The sequence below is a fragment of the Arthrobotrys flagrans genome, assembly GCF_004000055.1.
Source record: "Arthrobotrys flagrans strain CBS H-5679 chromosome Unknown unitig_0, whole genome shotgun sequence".
In the NCBI taxonomy this organism is placed as follows: Eukaryota; Fungi; Ascomycota; class Orbiliomycetes; order Orbiliales; family Orbiliaceae; genus Arthrobotrys; species Arthrobotrys flagrans.
This window is the reverse complement of record NW_027137550.1, coordinates 4,894,292-4,921,026: the sequence shown is the minus strand read 5'-3', so window position 1 is coordinate 4,921,026 and position 26,735 is coordinate 4,894,292. Positions and strand designations below refer to the sequence as shown.

General features: G+C 43.9%; 5 protein-coding genes across 6 annotated transcripts; 1 reads left to right on the top strand and 4 right to left on the bottom strand.

Moving 5' to 3' along the window:
- Positions 1-343: 343 nt before the first annotated feature.
- Positions 344-2,722, bottom strand: DFL_004470 (uncharacterized protein; the record flags this gene model as incomplete). The annotated part of the gene is made up of 12 exons (XM_067633570.1): positions 344-368; positions 443-610; positions 686-1,048; positions 1,104-1,223; positions 1,314-1,543; positions 1,609-1,764; positions 1,826-1,846; positions 1,934-1,955; positions 2,027-2,167; positions 2,243-2,324; positions 2,390-2,444; positions 2,510-2,722. The coding sequence occupies 12 exons, from the start codon at positions 2,720-2,722 to the stop codon at positions 344-346; spliced, it is 1,596 nt and encodes a 531-aa protein (XP_067491725.1).
- A 983-nt stretch (positions 2,723-3,705) lies between these two features.
- Positions 3,706-8,237, top strand: DFL_004469 (uncharacterized protein; the record flags this gene model as incomplete). 2 transcript variants are annotated; one of them, XM_067633568.1, is made up of 14 exons in its annotated part: positions 3,706-4,121; positions 4,206-4,926; positions 5,009-5,236; positions 5,343-5,569; positions 5,637-5,836; positions 5,918-5,992; positions 6,102-6,177; positions 6,245-6,411; positions 6,480-6,929; positions 7,009-7,084; positions 7,172-7,293; positions 7,365-7,538; positions 7,592-7,834; positions 7,900-8,237. In XM_067633568.1, 14 exons carry the CDS (start codon positions 3,706-3,708, stop codon positions 8,235-8,237), a joined length of 3,513 nt encoding a protein of 1,170 aa, XP_067491724.1. The 2 variants fall into 2 exon arrangements, with proteins under 2 accessions (XP_067491724.1, XP_067491723.1); XM_067633567.1 differs by having other exon boundaries at positions 6,480-6,938.
- Positions 8,238-9,141: 904 nt separating this feature from the next.
- On the bottom strand, positions 9,142-10,575 carry DFL_004468 (uncharacterized protein; the record flags this gene model as incomplete). The annotated part of the gene is made up of 1 exon (XM_067633566.1): positions 9,142-10,575. One exon carries the CDS (start codon positions 10,573-10,575, stop codon positions 9,142-9,144), a length of 1,434 nt encoding a protein of 477 aa, XP_067491722.1.
- Positions 10,576-12,849: 2,274 nt separating this feature from the next.
- DFL_004467 (uncharacterized protein) lies at positions 12,850-13,488 on the bottom strand (the record flags this gene model as incomplete). Its single annotated transcript, XM_067633565.1, has 3 exons — positions 12,850-12,950; positions 13,008-13,144; positions 13,211-13,488. The coding sequence occupies 3 exons, from the start codon at positions 13,486-13,488 to the stop codon at positions 12,850-12,852; spliced, it is 516 nt and encodes a 171-aa protein (XP_067491721.1).
- A 4,707-nt stretch (positions 13,489-18,195) lies between these two features.
- On the bottom strand, positions 18,196-21,552 carry DFL_004466 (uncharacterized protein; the record flags this gene model as incomplete). Its single annotated transcript, XM_067633564.1, has 5 exons — positions 18,196-18,414; positions 18,529-18,639; positions 18,696-18,774; positions 18,839-21,331; positions 21,404-21,552. 5 exons carry the CDS (start codon positions 21,550-21,552, stop codon positions 18,196-18,198), a joined length of 3,051 nt encoding a protein of 1,016 aa, XP_067491720.1.
- Between the last annotated feature and the right edge of the window lie 5,183 nt (positions 21,553-26,735).

The following is a 26,735-nucleotide window of genomic DNA, read 5'->3' as shown; positions in this document are numbered from 1 at the left end:
ATACATTTTTGTGACATCTTAAGTGTAGGGTTTGTCAAGGCTAGGAATACTAGGAATGCTCCAGTAATAGTAAGTAGCCTTGAATCAGATAGGAAGTTCTCTGTGAAGAGCGAATGCAAAAACATAATACATTTAGTCGGACGTATATCTAAGAAATTAGTAAGTTCGTGTGTATATAAGCTAACAGGATCCGATGTATTGTTTCAAACAAAGCAAAGCTGGGGAAGTTCAAGGCTTCATGTAAATGCCAATCAACTAAAAAGGAAGGTATATCGAATTGGTACACTATCCCTTGAAATCGGTGACACTGGACCAAGCGCAAAATTGTATAGAGTTGTAGACCTCATAAAATATATTCGAAATCGGGGCTATGATGGAAACGTTAGCCGTTATCTCAGATGTTCCGACAGCTAGTTGACTTAGGTGTATCAGTGCGAAATACCTTTTATCTCCTTTATCCTCTTCTTCCATCGAACCATTAGGATCCCTCTGATCTCGAATACCTTGCTGGATTTGATGTTGCTTGTCTCTATTTTGAGTGCTGAGGTACCATCTTGTAAGTACGATAGCGAAGAAATGGAGACAAGATAATCCCAAGAAGTAGGCACTCCTAATATAAACAAATCCCCGGTTAGAAAGAACGCATATTGATTTCAAGAAATATCGAAAAAGAATCACCGCTCACCCAATCATCTTATAATCCCCGTTCGGATCCTTCTTCGGCATTATAACCGTAGCCGGTATCGTAAGACCCCCAATTAAATTCCCCATACCGACGTTGACACCAATCATAATAGCCCGTTTAAACAACCCTTCTACATTATTAGCCAGCCAAACCCATGATATAGCTCCTCCAGCCCATGTTCCTATTGACCCTAGAAACCCGGCGGCGTATTGTAAATTTACATCAGCTTTCGGATCTGAGGCTACGAAGATTATAAATGCGGTGATGGAGAACCAAGAGGTGACCATTATGTAGTATCCTCGCTGGTTGGTTCTGTCGGAGAGAATGCCGATGTAAATTGTGGTTATGACGGCGAGGAAGGCGCTATGGTTAGGGGTCAGTATGGGTTTCTGTGATGCTGTGGATGGGCCATACGTACGGAGGGACGTATAGTAGGTTTTTAATTGTCTCACTGGGGTGAGTGAATAACTTCGAGGCTAAAGCTGATGCATTGTCTCGTTGTCGTTGTGCTAGGCCGTCGCGTGCGATTACAGTACTCCTATAAGGAACAGGGGTGGAAGTTAGTATAGTTATAAGCTTTCTGGAATGTTTTCGAAGATCAATTCGGAATAGAGGCGTCAAGGCGTACATCCTCACGAAGATAAACAACAGCGTCTTCATATCCGTAAATACTTGCTTCCAAGCGTGCGGTCTATAATGCTCACTGATATTCCTAGCGCTATCAATCGCAACATACCATCGCTTGAACATTGCATGCTCTGCCTCTGATCTTAAAATTTTGTCATCTTCGTCGGGGAAGTCTGGGATGAAAAAGAATACGATAATTGCGGAGGCGAAGGTTACAAGGCCCCAGATTATCTATCATATTATATGTATGAGCATGATATAATACAATAGAGGGAGGAAAAGTGAGGTTAACTTACGCAAACCCAATCGCTACCGACTCTACCACCAGCCGTGATTTTCACAAGTGCGGAGTTTAGGAGGTTTGCAAGAGATGATCCCATTGCTCCGCCTGCGTAGAATATTGCGACGGGGCGGCCGAGCTTTCGTCGTGGATACCAACAAGTTATATAGTACTAAACAATGAATTAGTAAGTAAGTTACGGATACCTGCAAAGAGAATGATACTTCACATACCATGCAACCGGGAAACAAAGCCTATGATTTTTCAATATGTCAACCAATTCTTTTCGATGCGTGATATAGAAAATTGAAAGATTCCAGGCCTGAAATTCAGCTACATACCCCTAAAGGAAGTCCAATAAGACTGTTAAAATATATTAATTAGTAGAGCTCTATATTCCCTTACAATCAAGTCAAAAGGATCTATCAATTTACAATCGTATCGCCGCCAAACCCTGCCAATTCTTTGCAACAGCGCAAAAAACCGATAAGAACCCGGACAATAGGAGAGCCGGAGCTAGCCACATCTTTGGGCCCAGTCGTCTCAATAAAACGTTCCATACCGGCTCTGGCAAACTGTGAACAAAAATTGCTTGCTATCAGCTATTCTCTTCGAGCATGGTTTGTAAGTCCAGGGAGGACAGAGCATACGCATATGTAATAGCAAAAAGGAATTGGATTATTGCATATTTGCGATCGTCGAGTGGATAACGTTTATCATTGGTAGATAGCGCTAAGGAGTCGAAGCAATGAGGTGCCGTTATTATAGGAAGATATTGGATCTGAAAGCTTACATACCTATAAGCTGCACGTTCATACGGTTTGTGAACAGTAGAAAGTAACAAATCGTTAACTATAGAGATTCCCACGGGTTAGTTTTACATTTTCTAAGGCTAACTAAAATAGCTGATACTATACCGGAGGTAGTATCATCCAATCGATTCGACTTTGTAACTGTTTCTGCTTATCCGTTTCTGCAATACTGGCATCTTCACCCGAATCTTCAATTGGAGGTTGAAGGCCAGGGGTTCCTAGCGTTACAGGTATCGAAGCCAGGGATTGAACCCTGAGACTCCCCGGAGTCCCAGTTTGGAGACGAGATATCTCGAGATGAGGGTTTAGCGCGCTCATGCTAGTTATTATGCGGGATAATCCGTAGATCGATTGGGGATTGATCAATTGAGATTCCAGAATTCTGCAGTGCCAATGTTCTCCGGTGTTTCTTAACTGGAATGGGAAGCTGGTTAAGAGGCGGCTTGTGCTTACATTTTATTTATTTCTATGTCATGAAAGGTTGGCGGGACTTGCACTTAAACCTGCTATAAACCACCACTGCAGTGCATGGGAGAAGGGATCAGGAAAAAAAAAAGAAAAAAACAGAAAAAAACAAAAAAAAAGTAAAGTCTGAGCTGTTGCCAGTTCTCTAGATTTCGATTCGTTTCATGCAGGTCCGCCTCAATATCTTGTTAGTCTAGTGGTGCGAGAAGGATTTCCCAGCTTAGCCAGGATCACGAAATCGAGGCTCTAACTTTTCGATGTTGTTGTGGTTTGGGCATTACCTAAGAAGGATCCCATGACCGGCGGCGGGATCAGAGTACCGCCAAACCAAAAAAGGTTAAGCGAATGCGTTCAGCCGTCCATAGCTTGGAATCTTGGTGCTATACATTGCATGAATCAAGGTCCCGCCTTACTAGATGGCGACCCGCTGCGGTCCTGTGGCGGTCAAAGGATTTGGAATTGGAGTTGTGATTGTTTAGCTTGCATATATGTTGAGGAATTAACCTCCAAGCCGTCTTTGCATGAGATATCTCGGCCAATGGTGGACGGCTTCATGAACGAGGCTTGTGGGTTTGAGATAGGAATAACGCCAACAATTTGATGCGGGAAAGTCTCGCATTGATGTCATTAAAAAGAGCCACACACCCCGCGTTTAAACGTTTCGCTTGCCCGGCTTCTACTGCTGCAGTTCTCCGTTAAAATCGAGCACGAAGGTGCTAGTATATTAATATCGACGTATACGGAGACCGAAGAATTGGCGGACTGTGCAACCTCACAGAGGCCCAAACGGGAATTACCACAATTGCACAACTCATATGGAAAAACTCGGTACCACAATGGAGCCAATTGCAGAACTTTTCTCACCATCAAACTATCAGCCAGAAGCGGTCCAGCATTTAAGCCTCGGAAACCTTGCATTAAAAGCATACGCAAAATTCTATCTAATTCCCAGTCCCCCTGGCACAAAAGAAACCGATGAACTCACTTCTGAGTTGATGAATTGCCAATGTTTATTCAACTATATTGAAAATACTTGGCCCAAATATGCGAACTATGAAGAGGATAGTGAAGTAGAGTGGGAAATTGCGACGTTGTTGCAACAGGTGGAATGGATATTAAGTGAATTGGATGGGATGGATACGTCCGATCCACTTACGGATGCACAGAAATCGCTGATATTAGAGTATCGAGCGAGGTTGTGTGTCTATATTCATATGGCTTGCTTGCAAATCGTGATTAATGCTTTTCAGAAGTGAGGATTCTCCGTTCTTTAGTTCTCTAAGCCGTTATCCACTAAAAACAAAACGCTGACGATATGAGCTTCTCAATGTGGCAGTGAGAACACCGGGGCAGTTGCTCGAGTTGAGAAACTTCTCTGCGCATTCATCGATCGTTTCCATACACCGGTCTCTCCAAAGGATAATCAACTTCTTGAGTGGTTAAACAGCGGTGTACCCCAACTTACCTCACCTGATGTCTCTGGTGAGAGGGCTGCTCCTGGGGCGGCAAAGGGCCCAGAACCAAACAAAAGACCTCCAAGACACAGAGTACCAGTCGGGGTTCGAAAATTCGAAAACGCAGCGCCTGCACCCGAACAATCAACAAATGGAGTTTCTCAAAGTCATTCCAACAATGAAATCATTCTGAAAATTATCAAGGTACAGGGAACGACAGGAGAAGAAGAGGAATACCGATTTCCTCTGCGAAATGTCCAACCGAACGATAAGGCCATTCTATCTAAGCCCATGGCCCTCGAGCTTCCTGACACCGAGGAGCACATAGACGCGCGTGAAGCACTCCGCAGTATTGTGAACAATGTTTCGCAGTGGCTGGTTATATTTCCTGGACCTGGCGGTTATACGCCTCGGAAATTCTATTCGTTTCCGTTTCAGGGTATTGCTCATGAGTTGGAAGATGTGGGAAGGGAAATGATGAAGATGAATCTTTTCTATCAGGCTGGAGATAGCTTCAGGCCAAATTATAGTATCATCAATTCACATTACTTTGGGTGGACGGTGCGGGAATGGATGAGACTGGCGAGGTGGTGGCTTTCAAGGGTAAGCCTACCTTGCTATATATCAACTTAGTTTTGCAGGCATTGACTATATCTTAACAATACTAACGGTTTATATCCTATAGGGAGTCTTAGAGAGAATGGTCAATGCAAAGATGAAACAAAAGCCACCGCGGAAGCGTGTCCCTTCAGATCAGACCCTAGATCAATGGCTAACTGATCACCCACGCGGCTCAAATAAACATCTACCCCTCATAAAGGCCATTTTTATCTTCTGTGGTTTGGTCGGGGGCAGTGGTATATGGCATTTACTAGATGCCACCCTGTGCGCTGAGATGGAGAAGCTTGACAAAGTATGTTTATCATTACTGAAGCCGTTATAGAGTCCCTTAAAACGGTTTAATCCATGTGGCTACCTGTAATATCTCGAACTCACATTGTTTTGGCATTAATATTTAGGACATCAGAGCTGCCTGCTCACAGAATGGTACCGATGTCGTAATATTTCTACAAGAAATCAACAAGAAACTTTCGAAAGGGAAAACGCCCATTAAGGTCGGAGGTCCAAGCAATGGAAGCCATTCTGAGACAACGGACTTAGAATCACTAATTCTGACCGACAAAGTACATCGCCATGAAGAGATAGATGGCTTTGGTGCAGATAACGTAGTGGCTCAGTTCCAGGCGTTGGTTTCCCTGACTGCAGACTATACATATTGTTGAGTTTGGGGTTGATCTAACAATCTTTTACAGACTGGTAGCCGTCGAATTCAACACCCGCCCAAGCGGCCCAATATCGAATCATGATATTACAGTGTATTCCTTGCTGGAAGTTGGTTACACGGACAGGAAAAGAAATGTTCCACAATTGAGACTACAAAACTCTCAGGGAGACATAATAAAATCGGCGCCTTTATCGGATTGGATGAAGATAGAGACCGATCAGGTTGGCAGTAGGCAAGCCCCTTTAATGCACGACCTTGGGTTCCTAGGAGCTCGCACCTTACTAACTGCGGCCTTAATTACATGAAAAGATCCTTATGATATGGAAGTCTGGTCCATCAAAGTACGGGAAATGTTTGTTAGTTTTGCAATATGTGTAGAACAAGGTAAGTAGTAAGCGGTATTTCGGGATACATGGATTTCTACTAAAGATTGAGGCTTCAGCTTTGTTACTCTATTTAAAGTCTTTTGACCAAACTAATTTTTGATTTATAGATCGGGTAAACTTCAGTGGAACCTGCGAAAAAGTAAGATCTGGAGCGTTCTTGAAGAAGGAGAAGTCCAAATCTTGGTCAGTAATAGTACCAATATAGATGCCTATATAGACTATTGCAGTGCTAAGAGCTAACTACTTCCAGGTCTATCGAAAGTGCTACCTACAGAACCTCCTTCAGGGCACAGCCTTTAACGTGTAGAGCTGGGGAATTAACAATTAAAGAACATCTACTCCCTGGCGCGGAAGGAAGTAGTCGCAAGAGGTCCATTGTAATAGAACCTCGATACCGTGGCCAAATTGGCTTCACAAGTACGCCAAAATTGAACTCCCTATACCCTTCATTTTCGCAAAAACTCATAGATACCACACCGAGGTAGTCGACCACATACCCCTCCACAAAATCGAAGTTCGCGACGCAGCCCCACGAAACACCTCCAACGGTGCCGCCATCGAAATCTCCTGGCGCGAACGCGCAGTCCCACAAGACGAATACATGTTCTCGCCATTCAACCAACTCCGATATCCTAAAATCCACCACTACCACCTCGACAGTCAAAACGGTTTACATTACAGCATGAGACATACACATCAACTTCAACGCCAACCAGGACCTAGAAGACTCCCGGGCGGGACACAGATTCCAGCTGATCATGCTCAGTCGAGGATGGTTTGTGCTTATCAGCCTAATGGGTCGTACTTTATGCAGGATGGGGTTGTGGGGGAACATCGTTATGAGGGGAGTTCGTGGACTTGTCCGTTTAGTGGGACGGATTCATTGAGTGAGAAAGCGGTGGTTATGCATTGGCTTACGTTGAATCTTACGAACTGTACTGCCGGTAACCTAATGAAATCTTCGACCTTTTTTTTGATATTCTGTGACGTAGGGGATGCTAATTGGTCAATTAGACCTCCAAGACTTTTACAGATGGCTGTTTCAAAAAGATCCGGACGAATTGTGTTTGGAAAATCATATCTACACCTCGTATGTATTCAATTTTATTACATACCTGGTGATAAACGTCTATAAAAGTTTATAAACTTAAGCTGTTATGATTAATGTTTTCTATAGATCCAATACCTCCGGCAACCAAACGAGCGAACTGCATGTTTTCGAATCGGAACTATTCTCCGAACGTCGTATAGTCGAAATACAAACCCGCGGATACGAGCAGAAGGTTCAAATGTCTTTTAGTAAAACTTCCTATGAATTATTACTCATACTTGAAGTATCTCCCCACTTACAAATGCGTTCTATGGGGTAGTAAATACTCTTAGTTCCCTCGCCTACGAAAACATCGCTCCACGAATACAAGGCTATCGACTAAAAGACATGCTTAGCCACCCTTACGGCAGCCGCCTATTCGACGGCGACGTAGGAAAAGACTGGCAGAACTTTAGCTCTGGAATATCAGAGTATGGAGTTGATACCATTCAACGTATGCCATCATATCCAAAAACTTCGTGATATCTATGCTAAAACCTCCTATAGAATTCCCCATAATCGACATCCTCTGCCCCCACTGGCTCAAAATCCCCGAAGAAAAAGCCCTCTGCAACTTCATGGAACTAACCCTCCGACCATCCGTACAATCAAGATCTATTATGCGACGCGATCTAGAACCGATATTTGTGAGGAAGAACGGAAAATTTAAGTTTTTTCAGGATCCGCTGAGACGGTTGTTTTTATTATGGGTCTATGGGGAGTCGGGGAATGGGTTTGTTTATTTTTGGAGTAAGTTTTCTTGTTTCGATGGTGGTAGTATTGTGGATAGGCTGAGGAACTGACGGAGGGTATAGTCAAAAGTTTTCCGAGTCAGATACTAAAGCTTAATAACAAGCTGCGACTATCAGTGATGTATGAGTTGAATTCAGTAACAGGGATTCACGCTGCTACGACGGCCGTTAAAGAGGGGGTGGTGGATATTTCATTTGCGGACTGTATGAATTTCTCTCTTCAATACTCCGAAAATTCATTTTCCTTCCCGCAAGATAGTTTTGTTGACAACTCCCCCTTTCTAGCATCGTCATCATTCCGTAGATACTGCCAGTCCCGAATCACAAGTGCTATCACCGGAAGGTTTTATGCAGGTTCCCTGAGTGGGGAGTCTGCGAGTATTCGGTCGAGTGTTTTATAGATCCGGCGTGAGGAATGAGTACCTCGATCCTTGGGGCTGGCGAAAGAAGGAAGCAGAGTGTGCCCGTGCTGTGATACGGCTATAGAGAGTTGGGGATCAAAGGCTTCAATGTTAATAGAAAGAAATATATAGGAAATATATAGAAGATATATTCATGGTTCATGGGGAAATGCCTGACCAAAATGCCAATATGCTAGTAATACATGATAAGAAAAGGTCAACGGGTTCGTGACCGGGTAGCCTCGAGACCAAGTGCAGTTGGCCGAGACAAATCCCCAACAATGGTTGCCACCCCCCTTTTTTCTCTCCTAGCAGTATGAAAAAGACTTCGAATAGAACGCTATATGCAATGTAGAACGTGTGCATGAACAATAAAAATACAGTAAAAGTACAATTAAACATATCAAATGAGCAAGAGCGTAAATGAGAACAAAAAACAATATTATCATTCGTGATTGCGTAACCGTTTTGACAGTGGTTACGCTTCGCAAGCCTTCTCGCTGTTTTGTGTGTAATAATACATGAAGCAAAAGGAAAAAAGGAAAAATCAACCAGAATAGCAATAAAGGTACACACTCGAAGAACAAGACAGAGAAGGAAAAGGCAGCGCCGTGGGAAATATAAAAAAAGGAAAGGTTGTACAGGATAATAGAATAAAGCCCCGATAACGCCGACAAAACACCCCTCAGTTCAGAGTAACGCCGTGCAGGATGTGAAAAGAAATAATCAGAAACGCCAGAAAACAAAAGAAAAGTGAAACAGGACAGCGTTTATAGTGTACAGGAACGTATTCTTCGTTAGTCGTTCGATGGCGAGGCATTTCTAGCCTCATAATCCATCGGTCATAACAATAATCATTCATACCTCTTCAATGTTGTTGGGACTTCTAAGAAGACATTATCATCTAATCGGCTCTCTCTAAAACCCCTGGCCTCCCCAAAGAACCTTCTCTGTGACTCACAGAGGTGCTTCTCGATGTCGAGTATCTACTTCCCCTTCTCGATAAAACTTCGTAGTCTCTTTCAACAGGAACGAGCACTACACTCCTGCGCCTCTCTTCGCTCATGATTCTATGGGCTTCAACTCGCTTTCGTCTCTTATTCTCCTCTTTTTTATCGATCCAGTCCCAAACTTTCTCTTTGGCGTCATTCAACATCTTTGATAGTTTTTGGGCTGGGGCATCTCTCTTGTGAATCTCTTTCCATCTTGGGTCTTGATATATGGTATGCATCAGCTCTCGCTTCTCCATTTTAGCTTTGCGTTTATAGTGCTTGGAATCCTTCTTGATCGATCTTTTTGTCTGCTTCCTCAATTTTGTCATGTACCTTTCCGACTTTGACATAGGTATTTTGTTAGGAGGCAAGGTATCCTTTTCAGTGAACTTAAAAGTAGAACGGAGTTGAGGTTCAGGTAGAGGTTTTGACGACTTGCGGAACAAACGGGACGGGAGGCCGCGAGCGTCCTGGAAGAAATCTGCCATTGACGTTCGGCGGGCCTCTAAGGAATATAAAAATGAATTAATGGAGGATAGCTTGCTGTTTCGACGGGTGGCCGTGGGCAACGTTGGAGAAGCGGTAGTGGTTTCTATAGCTCGATTTGTGTTTCTGACATTGGAACTACCACTATCTCTAGAGGCTGCTGGAGTCAATTGAGCACTTGAGACGAGACTCAGTGCTGGGGGAGAAAAACGAGTTGGAGGAGGGAGACTCGATAGGTCAGGTCCCTGACTGATAGTGGTTGCAAGGGCAGCTGAAGTGGTTGGACTGGCATCGTTCGGCAACTTTGTTTGAGAGAGGGAATAATGGGATGGACTTGGTGGGTTACCGAAGTCATCATCGGCGAAGAAGACATGAGAGGCCTGTAAGGCTGGAGAAATCTGACGGTCCAACGAGATATCTGATCCAAAGGCCATACGGCCGAAGTGTGATGGTGCCATAGATAGGATAGACTGACGTCGAGACGAACGACGACTCTTGTCCTTGGCCTCGTCCTTATCACGCTTCTTTTTCTTCATTGTGGATGTTTGGTTGGAGGTCTGCTGTGGCTCCGACTCTTCGAGAGATGTTTGAGAAGGGCATTCTAGAACAGAAGAGATTGTGGATTGATGAAGTGATGGTAAGAACTTTGCTTTAGTATGAGAGGGAATGCCCGAGTATGAAGCTACTCTCTTAGGGTAGAACGCAGTCCTTGATTTGACCGTGGATGGAACGGAGCGAGTGAGAGGAGGAATTGGAGAAGGAGTCTCATCACTGTCGTAGAGCTCTTTTTCGACGAGGGTAATTTGGAAGTAGAGCCGGCGAATCGAGTCACTGGGGTGATTTGGTGCTTTGCCTTCCATAGCGGATGCGGACAATTAAAATGAATTTGATTAATGGACGAAGTGGATCTGTTGGTAACCGATGGTAGAAAGTAATAATGCTAGATTAAAAGGGCTAAGCTTAGGAGAAAGAGATAAGCTGGTCGATTGATAGTGTTTGAAGTTGAGATGAAGAGGGAATAGTTTGTGGGGAGTAGCTGAGGATTGATGGTGAAGGATGGTGAAGAAATGTAGTAGAGGGGGGATATAAGGAGATAAGAAGATGTCGCTTTGGATAGGCGGTCTGAATGCTGAGAGCTGCCAGTTATCGGCCCCTCATGAGACTCACAACTACAACCACCACAAAGACGTTCAAGATCTTGACGATCATCGATGCCAGTCAATTAAATTATTATCTCTATACAGTATTGGCATCGTATTTATGAACTAAATAACCCCCGCATATATATGCATATATTACACTTCATCGATGTCTCAGCGAAAAGTTTGCCCATGCTCTAATCAAAGGTGATCATTGGCCGGGAAAAAATTGGTTCCAATCAACTCGGACGGCATACGGGAAAAAAAAAGAGAAGGATAGGTTAACGTTGTCGTCGGCATGCCACATCGGCCGTCCGCTACGTGGTATACAGCTGCACTAGGTGCCGATTGGTGTTGTGCTAACGTACCCCGGCCCACTATAGCTAATCAGAAGGTATCAAGCAAATAACTTACGACCCGAAGCTAAGCCAACAGCGTATCGTCGACACTTACGACTCCGATTACTTTAAGTACTGAAGTGTTCATGCCTGGAAAAATTTCCGGAGCACACCCCTTCTTCCTTCACGGTTTCCATTGTTTGTCAGTTCGATTTTCCCGTTTATAGTAGATCCTGGATTCTCTGATAGACACGTTGGAAGTACCTGAAGCTGCTGGCGATAACATTACTACTCGTCTCAGCACTGTTTAACCTGTACACGTACGGAATACATTATCACCGTCTTCAAAGAATTGTAGACTATGTAAATATGGGTTCTGCGTAAGATCAGGGGTCTGTTCGGGATGGCGCCTATACCAGCGGCTGTTCTGCGCGGGCACTCTATATTTACTAAATTATCATCCATATTAGGCAAAAGTCTTTGTAAATATGCATCCAAACCACAGTTAAGTTCGCCCGCCGATGGAGGGGGCACATACTTGGTACAATGGCTCCCTTGATGGGAACCCCCGGGTCGACGCAAACCGCTTGGCAATCTTTGTCATGGATGAAGCAGCCAAACCTCCGGACCCACAAAGATATCTAATTTAGCCTGGACAACCGGTACCCCGAAACACGGTACTTTATAATCGGACAGCTGGAAATAAACTGCGCCAAAGGGGTATGAAATAAGTTTAGTCTGCGTAAAACTATCAAACCAATGTGCAATCCGCACCAGAACATTACTAAAGTAGATTGTGCTCCGTTGCAACCTGCATACTCAACACAATGTCGTCTGTGGACCTAGTATGATAACTATCGCAGCACACAATATCAGGCTTTTTAACTTTGCAGATCAATTTTACTTGATAGCTTCTTCGCAGCAATATCACCCGACTGGGGATCGACTGAGAAGTGTAGGCCGCAGCCGGGTTCATTATATTATACATAATAAGAGAACAGCTCAGGACAACAATAAAAAAATACAGAAACTTCTTGAAAGTTCCCCAGTGACATACGTTAAGGTTTACAGGAGATCCCCGACTTCGCAGTTGGGCATTAAGATTTGGAACTTATTAATAACGTACTTTAACGGCGGACGAGCTTTAACGACGATGTGAGCCATTATTTTTTAAGCGGGGTTAAGTGGTTACATAAACTCAATCTCTGTTCCCTTGACATAGCCCTGGCAAAGCATTGCATTGGAGTAGCTCTTAGTTTACTAGACAAGCCTCATGGGGGTAGTTGTAAGCTGACCAAACTACGAGTTTAATGACGGGCCGCACTTCGATGATGCCACCTTGCAGGTTCTCTCATCAGTTATTGGTTGGCTAGTGCCGAGACTGGGTGATATAATAATATAATTGATTTAATTCATAAACTCAAAAATGCTGGATGATATTTAAGTGATATTGCTTTACTGTTAGTGAATGTAATGATGAGGAGAGGAGTATATATATTTTTAAATCCTTTGAGGCACGGTGTTATTGTCCGATCACCGTCGCCTAAAGATTTGGAGCTCAAGAGCCTATTTTCTAGTACCGTACGTGCAAAGATACGACAAACTAGTCTGTAACCGGATTACATGAAGTGGTCGCTAAGGTCATTAAACCCCCGATTCAAGTTCTACAAAGATAATCCCTAATTCTTTCCTTTCGTATATTTAAATTGCCTGTCAATGAGAGCCGTAGAGCCTGTAGAACAATGTTGCAGTTCTCTGCTGTTATAGTTCGAATTAGCAAAATTGTTTTCTCTGGCAGGAGAGGATTATTATTACAGGAAAGTCCGGGAATGGCTGCTTTATTCGGAATGTGAGTGGAAAGCGCCACGACGTTGTCCACATCAGGTGGAAACCAAAGTTGATCAGTGTCATCCATTTCTAAATTGTGCAATCTGATAGTGGCGAGAGATTCGCTATAATAAATAACACTTAGTGTTAAAATCTTCGTAATTTCGGTGTCGAGTATGTGGGAAATATACCGAGAATATGTTTCTCTCTTGAAGTTCTTGAAAGCTTTCTCAATAGCCGACTCGATAGCTTTCTCGACAGCCGGCATGATAACACGATCGACGGCTTCCTTAACAGCCTCACTGACAGCTAGTTTAACGGTCTCGTTGAGATTCTCTTTATCGAAGCTCTGTAGTGCTGACATTTTTTCCATTTCGTTACCGATTTCTTGATGAAGGCGTGCTACTCTAGTCGTGTCGAAAGGTGCCGCGTCCGAATGTACCGCGGATGATCCTTCTAACTCAGACATTTTCCTAAGCAGCCTTGGCAACATGAGATGAGCACAGGGTGTTAGCTATGCTGGGCCAAGCCTATCCATGTAACGCAAGGTCGTACATACGTACCCAAACGAAATAGTCCTACTGTGGGAACTCTGGAGGAGAAGAAGAAGTTAAAAATACCATCGCGAGTATAAGCAAATCGTATTGATATTAAATCAACCTGGAAAGCAGTGGAGCACAGAGGAAACATACCAGTAAAATACGCTCGAAACCTGTGAGTGTGGGCCGCTAAAGACGGTAGTGTGATGTGTGTGTTTATATGATAGAATGAGATGAAATGAGATGGAATGAGATGGGAGAGGACGAGGGAAGAAAGGGCTACTTAAATGGTTATTATTCATTACGTCAGTACAATGAGCTCAAATACTTTCCACATCTACTAATCCAGAGAGCAGAAAATTTCTCAGAATCCAATCTCACAGAGCTCCAAAGAGCAGGGACTCCCTCAAAACCCAATTTTACAGAGTCTGCTCCCTCCGTCCCATATCTACCAAGTTAAAGGGCAGGGAGCAGACATCGTAAAATCAAGTTCTGAGACAGCTTCTGCTGTTTGGCTTGGTAGACACGGGACGGAGGGGCTCTGTAGGATTGAGTTCTAAGAAATTTTCCATTCTTTAGCTTGGTAATATGAAACGAAAGGAGTGAGGTTGGATTTTAAAGTTTTTGTTTTTTAACTTAGTGCTCATCTCCATTTTGCTGAAGATGTATATGTTGACAATTCCAAAGTGCCACACCCACAATCGAAATAACATATCACAAGATAGCTGTATAGCTGCAAAACTCTGCCACCATGAGTCACAGACAGAGCAAATACTAGGTTCCGAATCCATTTATCTACACAAAACCGATTGATAAGAACCATCTTTTAACTGATTCTATACAATAGGCCAGCCATACTGATTTGATTGGCTAAGATTCTATTTCGACTAGAGTACCCCAAAGTCTGGTGAAGCAACTGCACGTCAAACGGAGTTGGGCGTGTTCAAAGCAGTTAAACACTTGAACTTTTGCACGAAAAGCCTAGGCTGAACACGAAGTTTAAAAAATTTGGGTGCTGTTGTATACTGTTGGATTAACTAGCGCAAAACACTAGTGGTTAGGCAGGTACCTTTGGGCGACCTGGGCAGCCTAATGTCTAGTCAGAATTACTTAATTGGGTATTTACGATTTTCATTCAATTTACAGAGTATATGTGCCTGAAAGTTCTAGTGTGTAATCCAGGCCCAGTGTGTAATCCAGTGTGAAATCTAGTGCCTGAAGATATAAATTTTCAAAGACTTGCAGGGGTACAATGACTGATCCGCAGGGGCCTACCCCAGTCACTAGTTTTAATATGACGAAATTCTAATTAGAATATTAAATGCAATTGAATGCTTTGTACATAGTTGGATTTTTGAGCTCGATTAACGCAGTCGACCCCGTTTAGTGTGAAGTTTCAGGTGATCCGAAAGATTGCTCCTGTATTACAATCGTAACTGCATTAACTTTTCCTTTCTAAAAAATAGCCATCGTTTGGAACTTCTTATGTGAAGCCTTACATTTAAGACATGACTGTATTTACAAGATAGCACATCTCACTAGGAAGATATACCTAATCAGCTATGATGAAATGCCCCATGAAATTGTTGATACGGGGGGGTGCGATATATCCAAACAAACTTGTCGATATCGCTCGTTTATTTGTCGGGTGTATTCAGCTCTTTGATTATCATTATCGGCATCCTAGCTTCTGGAGGGCTGGGCCACGGATTCAAACGGAAATAACACGGAGAAGATTCCAGCTTGAACTGCCTGAAGACGAAATATCGCTAGAAGCGGGAAGAAGACGTGATGGGCTACGACGACGAGATCTTGAAAAGGCTCAATCGTACTGGTAGGTTGGAAGAAATGTTGGCAATTGGCTGGCTATGACAGAAAATTCCGACGATCCTGAGGACGAGGAGACAGAAAATGATTCTTCAGAACATTCCCCGGAGCTTGGCGACGATTTCCCGCCCTCTTACGAAGAGACGACCTCAGAGTATGACGGAGAAGACCTTACCAGCGGGTGACCTACGCAACCCCATCTCCACCACAACCAGAAGCCCAGGAGCCTGAAAGAGATGATATTTCAAGTCTAGCAACTTGGAACCTCGAGTGCAAATCCATTCCATACCATAATGACCCGAAGAGGGGTTTTACCGAAAACCTAGCTGACAGACTTCGAGTCACCATTGCGGAATTTAGCCACGGCGCCCCGTACTCCTCCCTGTAGAGTTCTACCTCGAGCATTGATATATACACCGAACGCTCCTACGATACCCGATACCTTAGAAGTGGCTATACTACCCCGGCGCCTAGTATTTATGTCCCTCGAATCACGAGGCTCACATCCGACTGGAGTTTTGAGATACTCGACAATCTACCTGATGAACTGAGTTACTGCAATCCCGTCGAATTTCTTTTAGAATGCCGTTTACACGCATCATACTTTGAAATGAACCATGCTGACTGGGAACCAGGATTTGCAAGCCCAATTTCAAACGCCTCATCAAGTCTATGCCCTATAACCGCAATGAAAAGCGACTATTTCTCTTCCCCTCCTGTCTCGCCTTCCTCCTCATCCTTTCCGTCATACGCCTCCATACCCAGGAAAACCCCACCAAACCCCAAGAACCAACCGTAGGGTTCGCCGTACCAGAAAAAAAAAACACGCTTCCGGTTCGACGAACTCGAGGCCAACAAAGTAACCGAAGAAGACCTAGTCCCCCACAGCACCGACGGCTTCTACACCTACTACCCAACAATAGACTGGGTCCACACCGAATACAATCATCCCGTACAAACCGGCCATATCCCCAGAGAACACTTAGGAGAAATAATGGATCGTAGCAGTCGTACCTATATCTGCATCTTCACCAGACACGTCGACGCCTGCGAGTTTGTACTACCCCCGCCGGAGGTGGGCCAGAAGAAGATGAAGGCCAATTTCATGGACCCGGACCAGAAGAATTCCTAATCCCAGACCCTTGTCCACTTATGTTGGAGAAACTTACGGGAATGATAAGATACTTTGATGCAGTAAGTACTCCAACCATATCCCCCAAGCGAACCATTTAAACCAATAAAACCATAAAAGTCCTAAACGACTAGATGTTCCACGGCTACTACTACGACGACTTTGGTCGAAAAGGTCGACGTCTCAAAAACAATTTTCTATCAAAACATCTGGCTCTACACCAGGCCATCGGCCCTCCGGATAATCCATTTCTTCACAATTACCTCTGGCCTAAAAATCCACGGGTTGGGTACTTTTCAAAATTGGTACAGATGGGGTGGCCGTTGCCGAATGAGAAGGATATAGAGTTTATGAAGAAGTATGCGCCGGATGGTTGACGGTATGTACGGAGATATGGGAGGGTGATGAGTATAAATGGGAGAAGAGAGTGAAGAGGGTGAAAAGGGTGAGGAGGGCGAGGAAGGCGAAGAAGGAAAGGAAGGAGAAGATCAAAAAGAAAGAGAAGAAGGGAAAGAAGAAGAAGGGGGAAAAGGAGAACAAGAGGAAGATAAGGGAGAAGGAGAGAAAACCGAAAGACGAAGAAAAAGAAAAAAAAGAAAAAAGAAGTTGAGCCCGGGAGCGTTAAAGCTGATATTAGCACTTCCATACAACTTCAAATTCCAGAAGTGAAAAATAAAAAACCAGAACCAAAAAGAAGAATCAGAATTAGAAAAAAGACGGAGAATTGAAAAACGATAAATAAAAATATATAGAGGGCAAAGACAATAAGAAGGAAGAGGAAAACAAGAAAGAAGAGGAAGATATTGAAGAAGGAAAGAAAAAATAGGTGTCTGTGTACACGACCCACTATTCTCAGTTTCAAACGAAGAGGCAGAAGACCGGCTGCCATACCGAGGGTAGGCCATGCTCAAGGAAATGATACGAGACGCAGAATATGGAGCCCCAAGACATTGGAGATGGTGGTACGAAAGAGACCGAAAGAATACTAATACGATGAGGGCGTGGAGCGCTTGAATAAATGTTTGAGGTTAAGTAGTGCTTGATCATTAGTCTGGCCATTCTATAAATGTATCAGAAACCTGCAATAAACTTTCATATTGACATCATATCATTTCATTTCATTAAATTCTTCATAAAAATGGAGCGGGATACGCCCACTCCATCGATAAGCTAAGCTAACTAAGGACATCACAGTAAAGCAAAGGCCTATCTATCATAAAAACACCTTATCGATCAATCAAAAGAGAGCGCAAATGGCACACCCTGTTATCCCCGCTCCCATACTCCCCCATAAACAAAGGAAATAAAATAAATCAAAGAATTGAGGGTTTGAGAACTGGATGGCAAAAAAAAACAACGAGAAAAAAAAGCTAACACCTTCTCTCAAAGTTTTTCGAACGAACGAAAAAAAAAAGATTATGTTCCCCACCAGCCTGTATAGTATAACACCGTCCAACATGGTTTGCAAATTGCAAAAACCACATGCAAAATGAGCGATCTTATAATCAAAAAGGAGTTCGTGAATGAGAAAGAAAAAAAGGCGTAGGAGAAAAAAGGGTTCCGGCAAACGAGTGTCCGAGAGAAAAACCAAAATCCACCAAAGCAGAATTTTGTGCCAAAAATAGAAGGCGCCTGTTGCTCTGAACACTTGAACGCCTTCGTAAATAACAGACCCTACCTAATTCTTCTTCCTCTCCTTCTTAGCTTCCATCCCTTCTTCGATCATCTGCCACGAAAGAGCGGTCCTTTCGTATGCCTCACTGGTTTTCACCCCCTTCCCCACTAAATCGTGGATATGTTTCCTCGCAACCGCAGGAGCAACGTCCTTCATGAGGGTCTTAGCCTTCCTATCAGCCTCCAACCACGCCTTTTGTTGCCTCTTAGTTAAAGATTTTGACTGATCGGCCAAAATTATAGTATCACCAACCGTTTCCAAATGTCCGCCGTTCGAAGTTGTAGTGGATCGTTTATCTTCCTTGGCGGGTTTCTAACCCGTCTTGGACTTATCCACCATGTCTTCATTTTCATCTGCTCCATTAAAGCCTGATGCAAAGGCCTTGCGCGGGGCACCTTTGCGCGGAGTGACGCATTTGTGGAGTTTTGCAACAAGTGAGTTGCGTCTCTAGAGACATTGTTAGCATCCTTTAGGGTTTTCAAAGATAACCTATGTGAGCCTACCTGTTTCTTAACACTAAAGAGACCGGTCCTCTCGATCAAGAACTCGTCGAATTGAACCTTCGCATTTTGCGAAACGCACCTGTCCAAGCTTGTTAGCATCTCCAATCTATATCTATATATGCACCGCCTCCGTTAGTACTTACTCCTTGATCCAAGCGACACCAACACATGGAACGCCAGCTCTCTTTGCCTTTGTAAGAGTCTGCGAGATTCCATCTTTGAAGACAACCAAATTCACACCCATTGGGTTAATCTCCTTGCTGCTGTTCCCAAAGGTATTCAATCTCCACCGTCTGACAACTTTAGCTCCGAGCTTCTTCAAGTCCTCAACGAAACTAGTAGAAGCATCTGCGCCATCAGAGGTGCGCACTTCCAAGAAGACGACGATATCTGAAAGTACACCAGCATCTTCCTCTGCCTTCTCCTGCTTCTTTTCAGTACGCTCAGAAATAATCGTTTCCAGCTCGTTATCATCCATGTCTTCTTCATCCTCCTCTTCGCATCCTTTCAAGGGTACGATCATTGTCTTTCCTTGTACATATTTTGGTGTTCTGATCTCTCGTTCTCGGGCATCCATAGTATCCAAAAAGAAGTTACCAGTGGGCGTGTTCACAAGATTGACGCCAGAAGATTCAGTAATCTCCTTCTCATATTCCTTCCTCAAAGGTGATAGCTTCCCACCAAGACGTTGCGTGAAGGGGCCAATAGTAACAGCACGGTCCGGTGATGGAAGGAAGATGCCACTCTCGCGTCTAGTCCCCAAGGTCTTAGGTGGAGACTTAGCGAAGACTTGAGCGGTAGTAATGGAGTCCCCTATGAGGTCTTCTTGTTCTTTTTCCTTCTTGGGAGGAGCAATGGGTTCGTCGACAAATATGTCAAACTCTGCCTTTGCTAATCTCTTGGGGGACGGTGTGGATGTGAACGATAGTTTTCGATTAACCGGGCTGGCCGGCTTCTGCGGGGTTTCAATGTCACGGTAAATGACCGGCTTACGTTCAGTCTGAAACAGACGGTTGAGGAATTGTTGACCTGGGGTTGATGCATTTGCTGATGCCTTCTTTGCAGATTTAAAAAGAGGCTCCTTGAACATGGAGGCCGCCTTATTATCTCCGAGCTGCTTTACGGCTGGAGACCTTCCGAAAATTGAGGGCCTAGTAGGAGAGACCTGGTCGATCTTGACTGGGATGCGAGAAGGGGACGGCGACCTGGTCACAGGTTCTTCCCTGACCTGAAAAGGGCTACGAGCTGACAATGGAGATACAGCATCATATATTGGCGAAGAAGTTTCCTTGATATCATCCATTGAAATAGTCGATTTGAGCGGTGAGAGGCCATGTGGCCGTCGTGGCGCTTCTTTCAGTGGAGAGGCTCGAGTTGGTGTAGACTTGGCCATAGAAGACGCTGTCGGTTTTGCGAACGAGGCACTGAAGTCTGGGCGTCGAGCCGGTGTTGCAAGTGTACTTGCCTTTACCACAACGGGCTCATCGTTCTTAGGAGTCTTGAAAGATACTCCAAAGTCGGGACGCCGAGCAGGGGTTGCGAGATTGCTATACTTTTGAGCTGGTCCCTCCTTCTTAGTCGTCGTATGGGAGATGCCGAATTCAGGTCGACGAGCGGGAGTAGCCAAATCGCTAATTTTGGGGACCGACACTGGCTTCTTCGCCACTGGGGTCGTCGGTGAGAGTGGAATGGCTGGTCTCTTCGGTGGACAGCTCATTAAACTCCTTGATAAAGTACGGTTGGGTTTGCTGACATTGGCGGTGGATGCTGAGAGCATACCAGCGGATGCTGGCGGTCTACGAGCCGGAGTTGCTAGATTAGCGAGAAGTTGCGAACCCTTGAGAGCCTTTGAAGGCTTTGCTTCAAAATCCCATCCTTTGCTAGAGGGTGCAGGACAAACGAATGAATCTGTCGATGTGAAGACATCTTGGGACGAGGATGCCTTTTTGACACTGTGCATGCTGAAGGCTTCGGTGGAAGCCTTCTTAGCCGATGGATGGAACGGATTCGAGTTATCCTGTGTCTCCTCTAGAACAGCAGGTGCCCGGATGGCTGGAGTCTTCTTCAATGGTTTGTTGGGTCTCTTGGCCGGTGTTTCGTGAAGGCCCTGCCTTGGGTTGTAAACTGGAATTCCAGTTGACGTCACTCTAGGTGTGAAGCTAAGTGCAGAATATATTGTGGACTTTTCCTTCTTGCTGGATAGAGTACGGTTTGCCAACTCCATGTCTAGAGTATAAGTTCTGAAATCGAGATGCTTCACAGGGCTGTCAGTCTCCTCGTTTAATTTGATATCATCTAAACGTGCAATCTTGCGTCGAGATTTTGGTGGCGATGCCTCTGGCGTGTACTTTCTCTTCAGGTCTGTGGCTGGATTCTTGAAATTTTGTGACCGTGGAGTAGATATGGTAAGAACCTTGCTACTAGCAGACCTAGGAGTAGCAGCGACAGTGATGGCTGGTGCCTTCTTTGAAGCCGGCGTGAATGGCTTGCTAGGCTTTGGAGTGATGGTTGCAGCAACAAGTTCATCTTCAGAGGGACAGTCATTCTCTTTATCATAAAGATCAGTCGTCTTTGGTGTGTTGGCGAAGTGCACGCTCTTTTTGAGGACTGACTTAAGTGTCGTTGTTGTCTTGGATCTGGAGGTCTCAGGTTAGTTGGTTTGTTTTGTTTTACACCCGCAAACATCACGGAGAGCAACGACGACATACCCAACCGGTGTCGCAACAATGCAATTCTTCATTGCGCTGCCTCTGGTAGTAGTGATTTTTGGCGTAGATACACGCCGACGCTTGGATAGCAAGCGGGCTGTTGACGGCGGGTGCTTCCTTGCGGAGCGTCGAAGTGCAGGCGTTTCCATTGTATGTAGTCGTCTATCGAATATTAATCAATGCTGTTGGTAATGATGATAGTGGTTGGTAGATGGTTCGGATGCTAGGTTGTACGAGGAATTGGGACCGATGCGTTTGAAACGGATAAGGGTGAAGGGAGAAAGAGAACAGAGCGTCCGTCCCGCACGTGTTTTGTATAACAGACTTCCACAGAACAGGCAGCCGCACTGATATTAATACAAACCGTGGGAACCAGTGACTTGTCTACCAACTTGTTTCGATGCTGCAGGCCGGAAGGTCTACTGGGGTCCTCCCTCCAGCGGGCAATTAATTCATTCATGGTCTCCCAACAGTTGTTGCTTGTTGGTGGTATTGTGGATGTTGTTGTTTTGGTTGTTGCTACGACACGGGTAACCAACAGCAACGCCTTCCTAATTAGGAATTATTTCCCAATCGGAGCTCATCGGCCCCGCAAAACCCTGGGCTCGCTTGCAGATGCACCATTTGTCCCGCTGCGCTGTCCCGTCTTGAAGCCATTGCGACCCGTCTCCGATAACTGCATTTCAGTTCTCGACTCGACTATGCAGACTAGCACCGTTGGCTCCGGGATACCATGCTTAGAACACCAATGAACTACACACACATAATCACGTATGTATGTGATCAGACCACATTACATCGATCACGTTAACATGTCCGCGCTAATATGTTATGAAATATTCGCCATCCTTGATTTTCATATCATTCACAACAGCGCCCGATCGGTATGTACCGGTATCGCTGTAATGGCCTCTTGGAGCGGGCTAGAAGCACACAATCTTTCGAATGATGAACTAGGATATCGAGAAAGAGTTCAGAGGCCCAAGTGTCCAAGAAGTCATCATCTTTGACTATAACAAGGCTCGGATCTGGGTTAAATCTTAGTATAATATGGTCGAAAGCATTCGTGCTCGACCATTATGTAAACGGCACAAAGTTATATCGAATGTTGACCATGGAGGAGGCCTGGGATCCTGGTCATAAAATAGGGCAGAGCGACCAATTGCAAACAGGAATGCTACAGTTAACTTATCATCACAATTTTATTCACAGGTAGAATTGATGTTGTCTCGAATCGAGACCCTTCATATGATATGATATAAGTGTTAAAAGAGTGTTACGAAATCGTCTTCCCGCTATATAAGATTAAAAATACCAAATGCTAAATACTTTATAAAAACGATCGAAAAGAAAGCGAAAATTTCTCCGTAAAGCTTGTAAAAAGAAAGAAAACAGCAAAATATCCGATGTGTACTCCATATGAAAGAAATACCAAGAGCCAGTAACCAAATGGCTGTGTTCTGCGAAGAACTATAAACCTCAATCGCCAACTCTCCGTATATCGTAAGTCATGTAAACCCTAGGGAAAGAACCATCACCACTCCCGGTTAATTAGTATATATCGCTTCCAAACACAGGACGCTCCGGCCGACCTAATCGAGAGAGTTAGCATCAAACCAAGATAAACATTTTTGGGTATGACCATCTACCACTAGAATTTTACAGCAGAGTGCCTGTTTAGCCTTCTCTCCGCAAATCGATAAAAGGTCATCGCGAGAAATTAGCTGTTTCGAAGCTATAAAACGGTTAGCAAACTTTCTTGTGGAATGCGGGTGATGGATTTTACTTACGATTAACATAGCCAAGAGCTTCTACTCCAGGGACGTTTGTGTCACAGCATTGAGGATTGGCGTAAAGCGCACGTGTGGGACAGGTCTTGAAGGACTTGGGTGTTTTCTCGCTGGGATTGCTCCCAGGGTTGCCTCTTGGACTGTTTCCACTTGGATTGCTTCCTAGGTTATTCCCACTCGAGCTGTTCGCCTCAAAAATCATCACTTGTTATAGCGTCGATGCGGAGGACAGCTTGACCAGGCTTCGATCGTGAAAACTTTAGCATCATATATTTCCATTAGACATCCAAAAGAAAAACAACTTACAACGGGTACCACGCAACATAATGGCTGTCTCTCCCCTGTGGTACACATAGCCGCAAAGTTACTACCACTCGTTCGTTGAGATGTTGCTATTCGATTCGAAGGATCAATTGGTAAGATATTCACAGACGTGATTTATGAACAAAGTGAGAAAGGGGTCACTTACGATTCTCGCAACCGAGAACTGCTACTCCGAGAACCTTCGACTGACAACATTATAGATTGCTGTATAATCCGGAAGGGCAGGTTCGATATCGCGCAGGAGTATTTCGGAGGGGCTCGTTGTTGCCGGTATTCTCGGTACCCGGGTTATCGGCGCCCGGATTGTTATTTCCAGGGTTACTATTGCCTGGGCTACTATTTCCTAGATTGTTATTCCCAGAGTGGTTATTTCCTGGATTATTATTGCCCGGATTATTATTTCCGGCATGGTTACTTCTGGGCTTATCACAATCAGGCTTCTCAATGCTAATATGAGATCATATGGAACTATGGAACTTGGGATGTAAAGGCGGTTGCTAGTAATAACTATAAAAAGATGGTGTACTTCATATTGTGTGACTTTGTGAATATGGACTACTCCAAAAAAATGTCTAAACAATATTTGAAGGAAGGGTATAAAACGAAAGGCTGAAAAGCCAATCGGATCCATATAAGAAAGTGATGATGGGGAATTTTCTGATGTTCTATTATGAACTAATGGAATTAAAAGTTACCAGAAATTGGACAAGTCGACATGGTTTTATACTAAATCTACAGTTCTTGCACTATGTAATATCTCAGGCAACGATTGATCGATGTATCGATACAGGAGTTCCGATTGAAACTAAGTTTAGGCGTCGGAGAATGCCGCTAATCTCTAAATTGAGGGATTAAAAATTATAAACTAAACGCGTCGATTCCCTACGGTAAACAGTAATATTAGAATTCCAGGATTATAAAACCCCCCGGCTCCTTGTCCAGGACGTCAGCATAGCGCGACGAAGTGTTGTGCAAAAGTATCTAATAAAGAGAATGTTACTATTAGATATCGTATCCCGAAATAGGAAAGGCTACTACAGATATCGAATCTTTAATGGTGTTGATCGTAAACATCTAATCGGTACTGATGCAAGAGGTTCGAATCATTCGAATATTTTCTCAGATGAGTTGCGAAATATCTCAGTCCTATCCCCCGGGACCCTTTCTTGTGGCTTTTGAGCGCCGTGGCATATTGGCAACAATAGACTGTGTAAACGTAGAATAGGAACCAAGACCCGCTTGATCATACGGGGTTTGATTCGCAATTGCGTATGATATCTTGAGCTAGATTAAGTGGATAGCTACCAAGTGGATATCGATATCGATATACACATAAGTATATCTAGATTGTCTCGCCTCCAGGCTCCTCAGCTGTATCTAGATACTTATGCATGCGTATGCGTGTGCATATGCAAATCAATTAATTAATCTCAGAGGGCCCATGGCACCATGGAAGTAACGTCGGCGGCATTGCACCTGTAGAACATTGACCAGGTCATTTGATTGTTCGCAAACCTATATATTCACTGCAGAATACCAGTTCATATCTCGCATGTAGGCCGTAGGTTAATTCACCTGAACTAACATCGGATCCGAAAGCTAATAATATAATACGTTCATTGATATGACGCACGAAAACGTTTTACTGACAGCGCGTGGTGCGGTGGGCCATGATACCTGAGCTTTGTGCTGTATATATGTATATAATACATGTAATATAATCTGTCACCCGAAACTAGACAATGATGTAATTTTTTCTTACAAACGTCTTTTGTCCGGTTTCAGATATCGGATGTCATATGCATGTTCTTACAGTCGTTTACAGGATGTATGAAGTCGGGGCAAAAATAGTTGCAAAATGCCAAAGCTATCAACTTCAAGATCGTTCAGAGAAGATTTACACAAAGCCCACGAGCGGGGCAAGTAAGTAATCAAAAAGGTTATCATGCCGTAACGATCAAGGGAATGTACTTGCTTGAATCTCGCATTTAAGTCACCCTGAAAGAATAAGTCAGTTAGTGATACTCCTCAATTTGCATACCCCTCTATGTTCATAGTTTTAGAGTTCCAGCTAATCGGATTCATTTTTTCCTAGCTATTTTCAGGAATCTCTATTCCTCATTGATTACTCGAAAACAAGAACTGTGCAGAGTTGGAACGTAAAAGTTTATGATAAATGGCGATGGATAGAGAAGCGAAGTCGTCTCTATACCGGTTGAGCCTGGCACTACTCTCAAGGATATGTGTGATCATACGGTATGGTATCCGAAGAAATTGTGAATAATCTACTCAAAGAGTCAGAAATGCGGAAGGGTGAAGATTCTGAGGTCCCCATCAAGTCAAAATTCGATGTTGGCCTACAAGGCCGCCGCAGTCAACTATCTTTCGCCACATTGCCGGAATACCGTGAATTCAAGGGCAGATAGTCAATATCTCGACATTTCAGACTCTTTGCCTTCCTTTTTCTTCTTTTTCTTTCCCTCTTCTCTCTTCCCTCTTTTCTTTTCTTTTCTTTTCTTTTCTTTTCTTTTCTTTTCTTTTCTTTTCTTTTCTTTTTAAGTACTTGCTGCAGATCTTCAGAGCTTTGTGCTACTATTCGTAGCGATTGTAAAGTTATTTGTGGGGTGATGTTGTCCGGTCGATGTCCACCATAGCTTTATAATTATGATTGAGATCGGCAACCTTAAGCTGTGTATATTTTCATGAGAAAAAAGCAATTTCTAACAATACACCTACAAAATATAGAAAAGGTTGTAGCCGCAGTCTTAGGCTGCGTGCATTTCACCTGGGGTTTTACAGTCGTTGAGTGCTGTATCAATAACCCTTTCGACGTGGCATTGATACCATTCGGCTGCCAGGCCTTCTCTACATGGTTGGTGATATTGACGGTGGCGTCGGCATTTCATCAGAAGATTAATATAAAATCGGTTATCGAATATACTTGTAACGTATTTGATTTCGTAATTTGAATGGTGGCATTTGCGCTTTGCTCCCGTTTATGTTCGATTCGACGCTATTTCCTATGTTTGGACAATTTTTTTAGGGGAATACTAACGGATCCGGAACCGGTAATGTGGGTATCATGATCATTTTTACGGCCGGGGTTTGCATATATATGTAAAACCCTTTTCTAACTCACGACTTTATCTTGAAGTCTTTATTATTATTACTTTGGGTAATTTTTTGTTTTCAAAAAATCTTTTTCACGAACCCGCAGA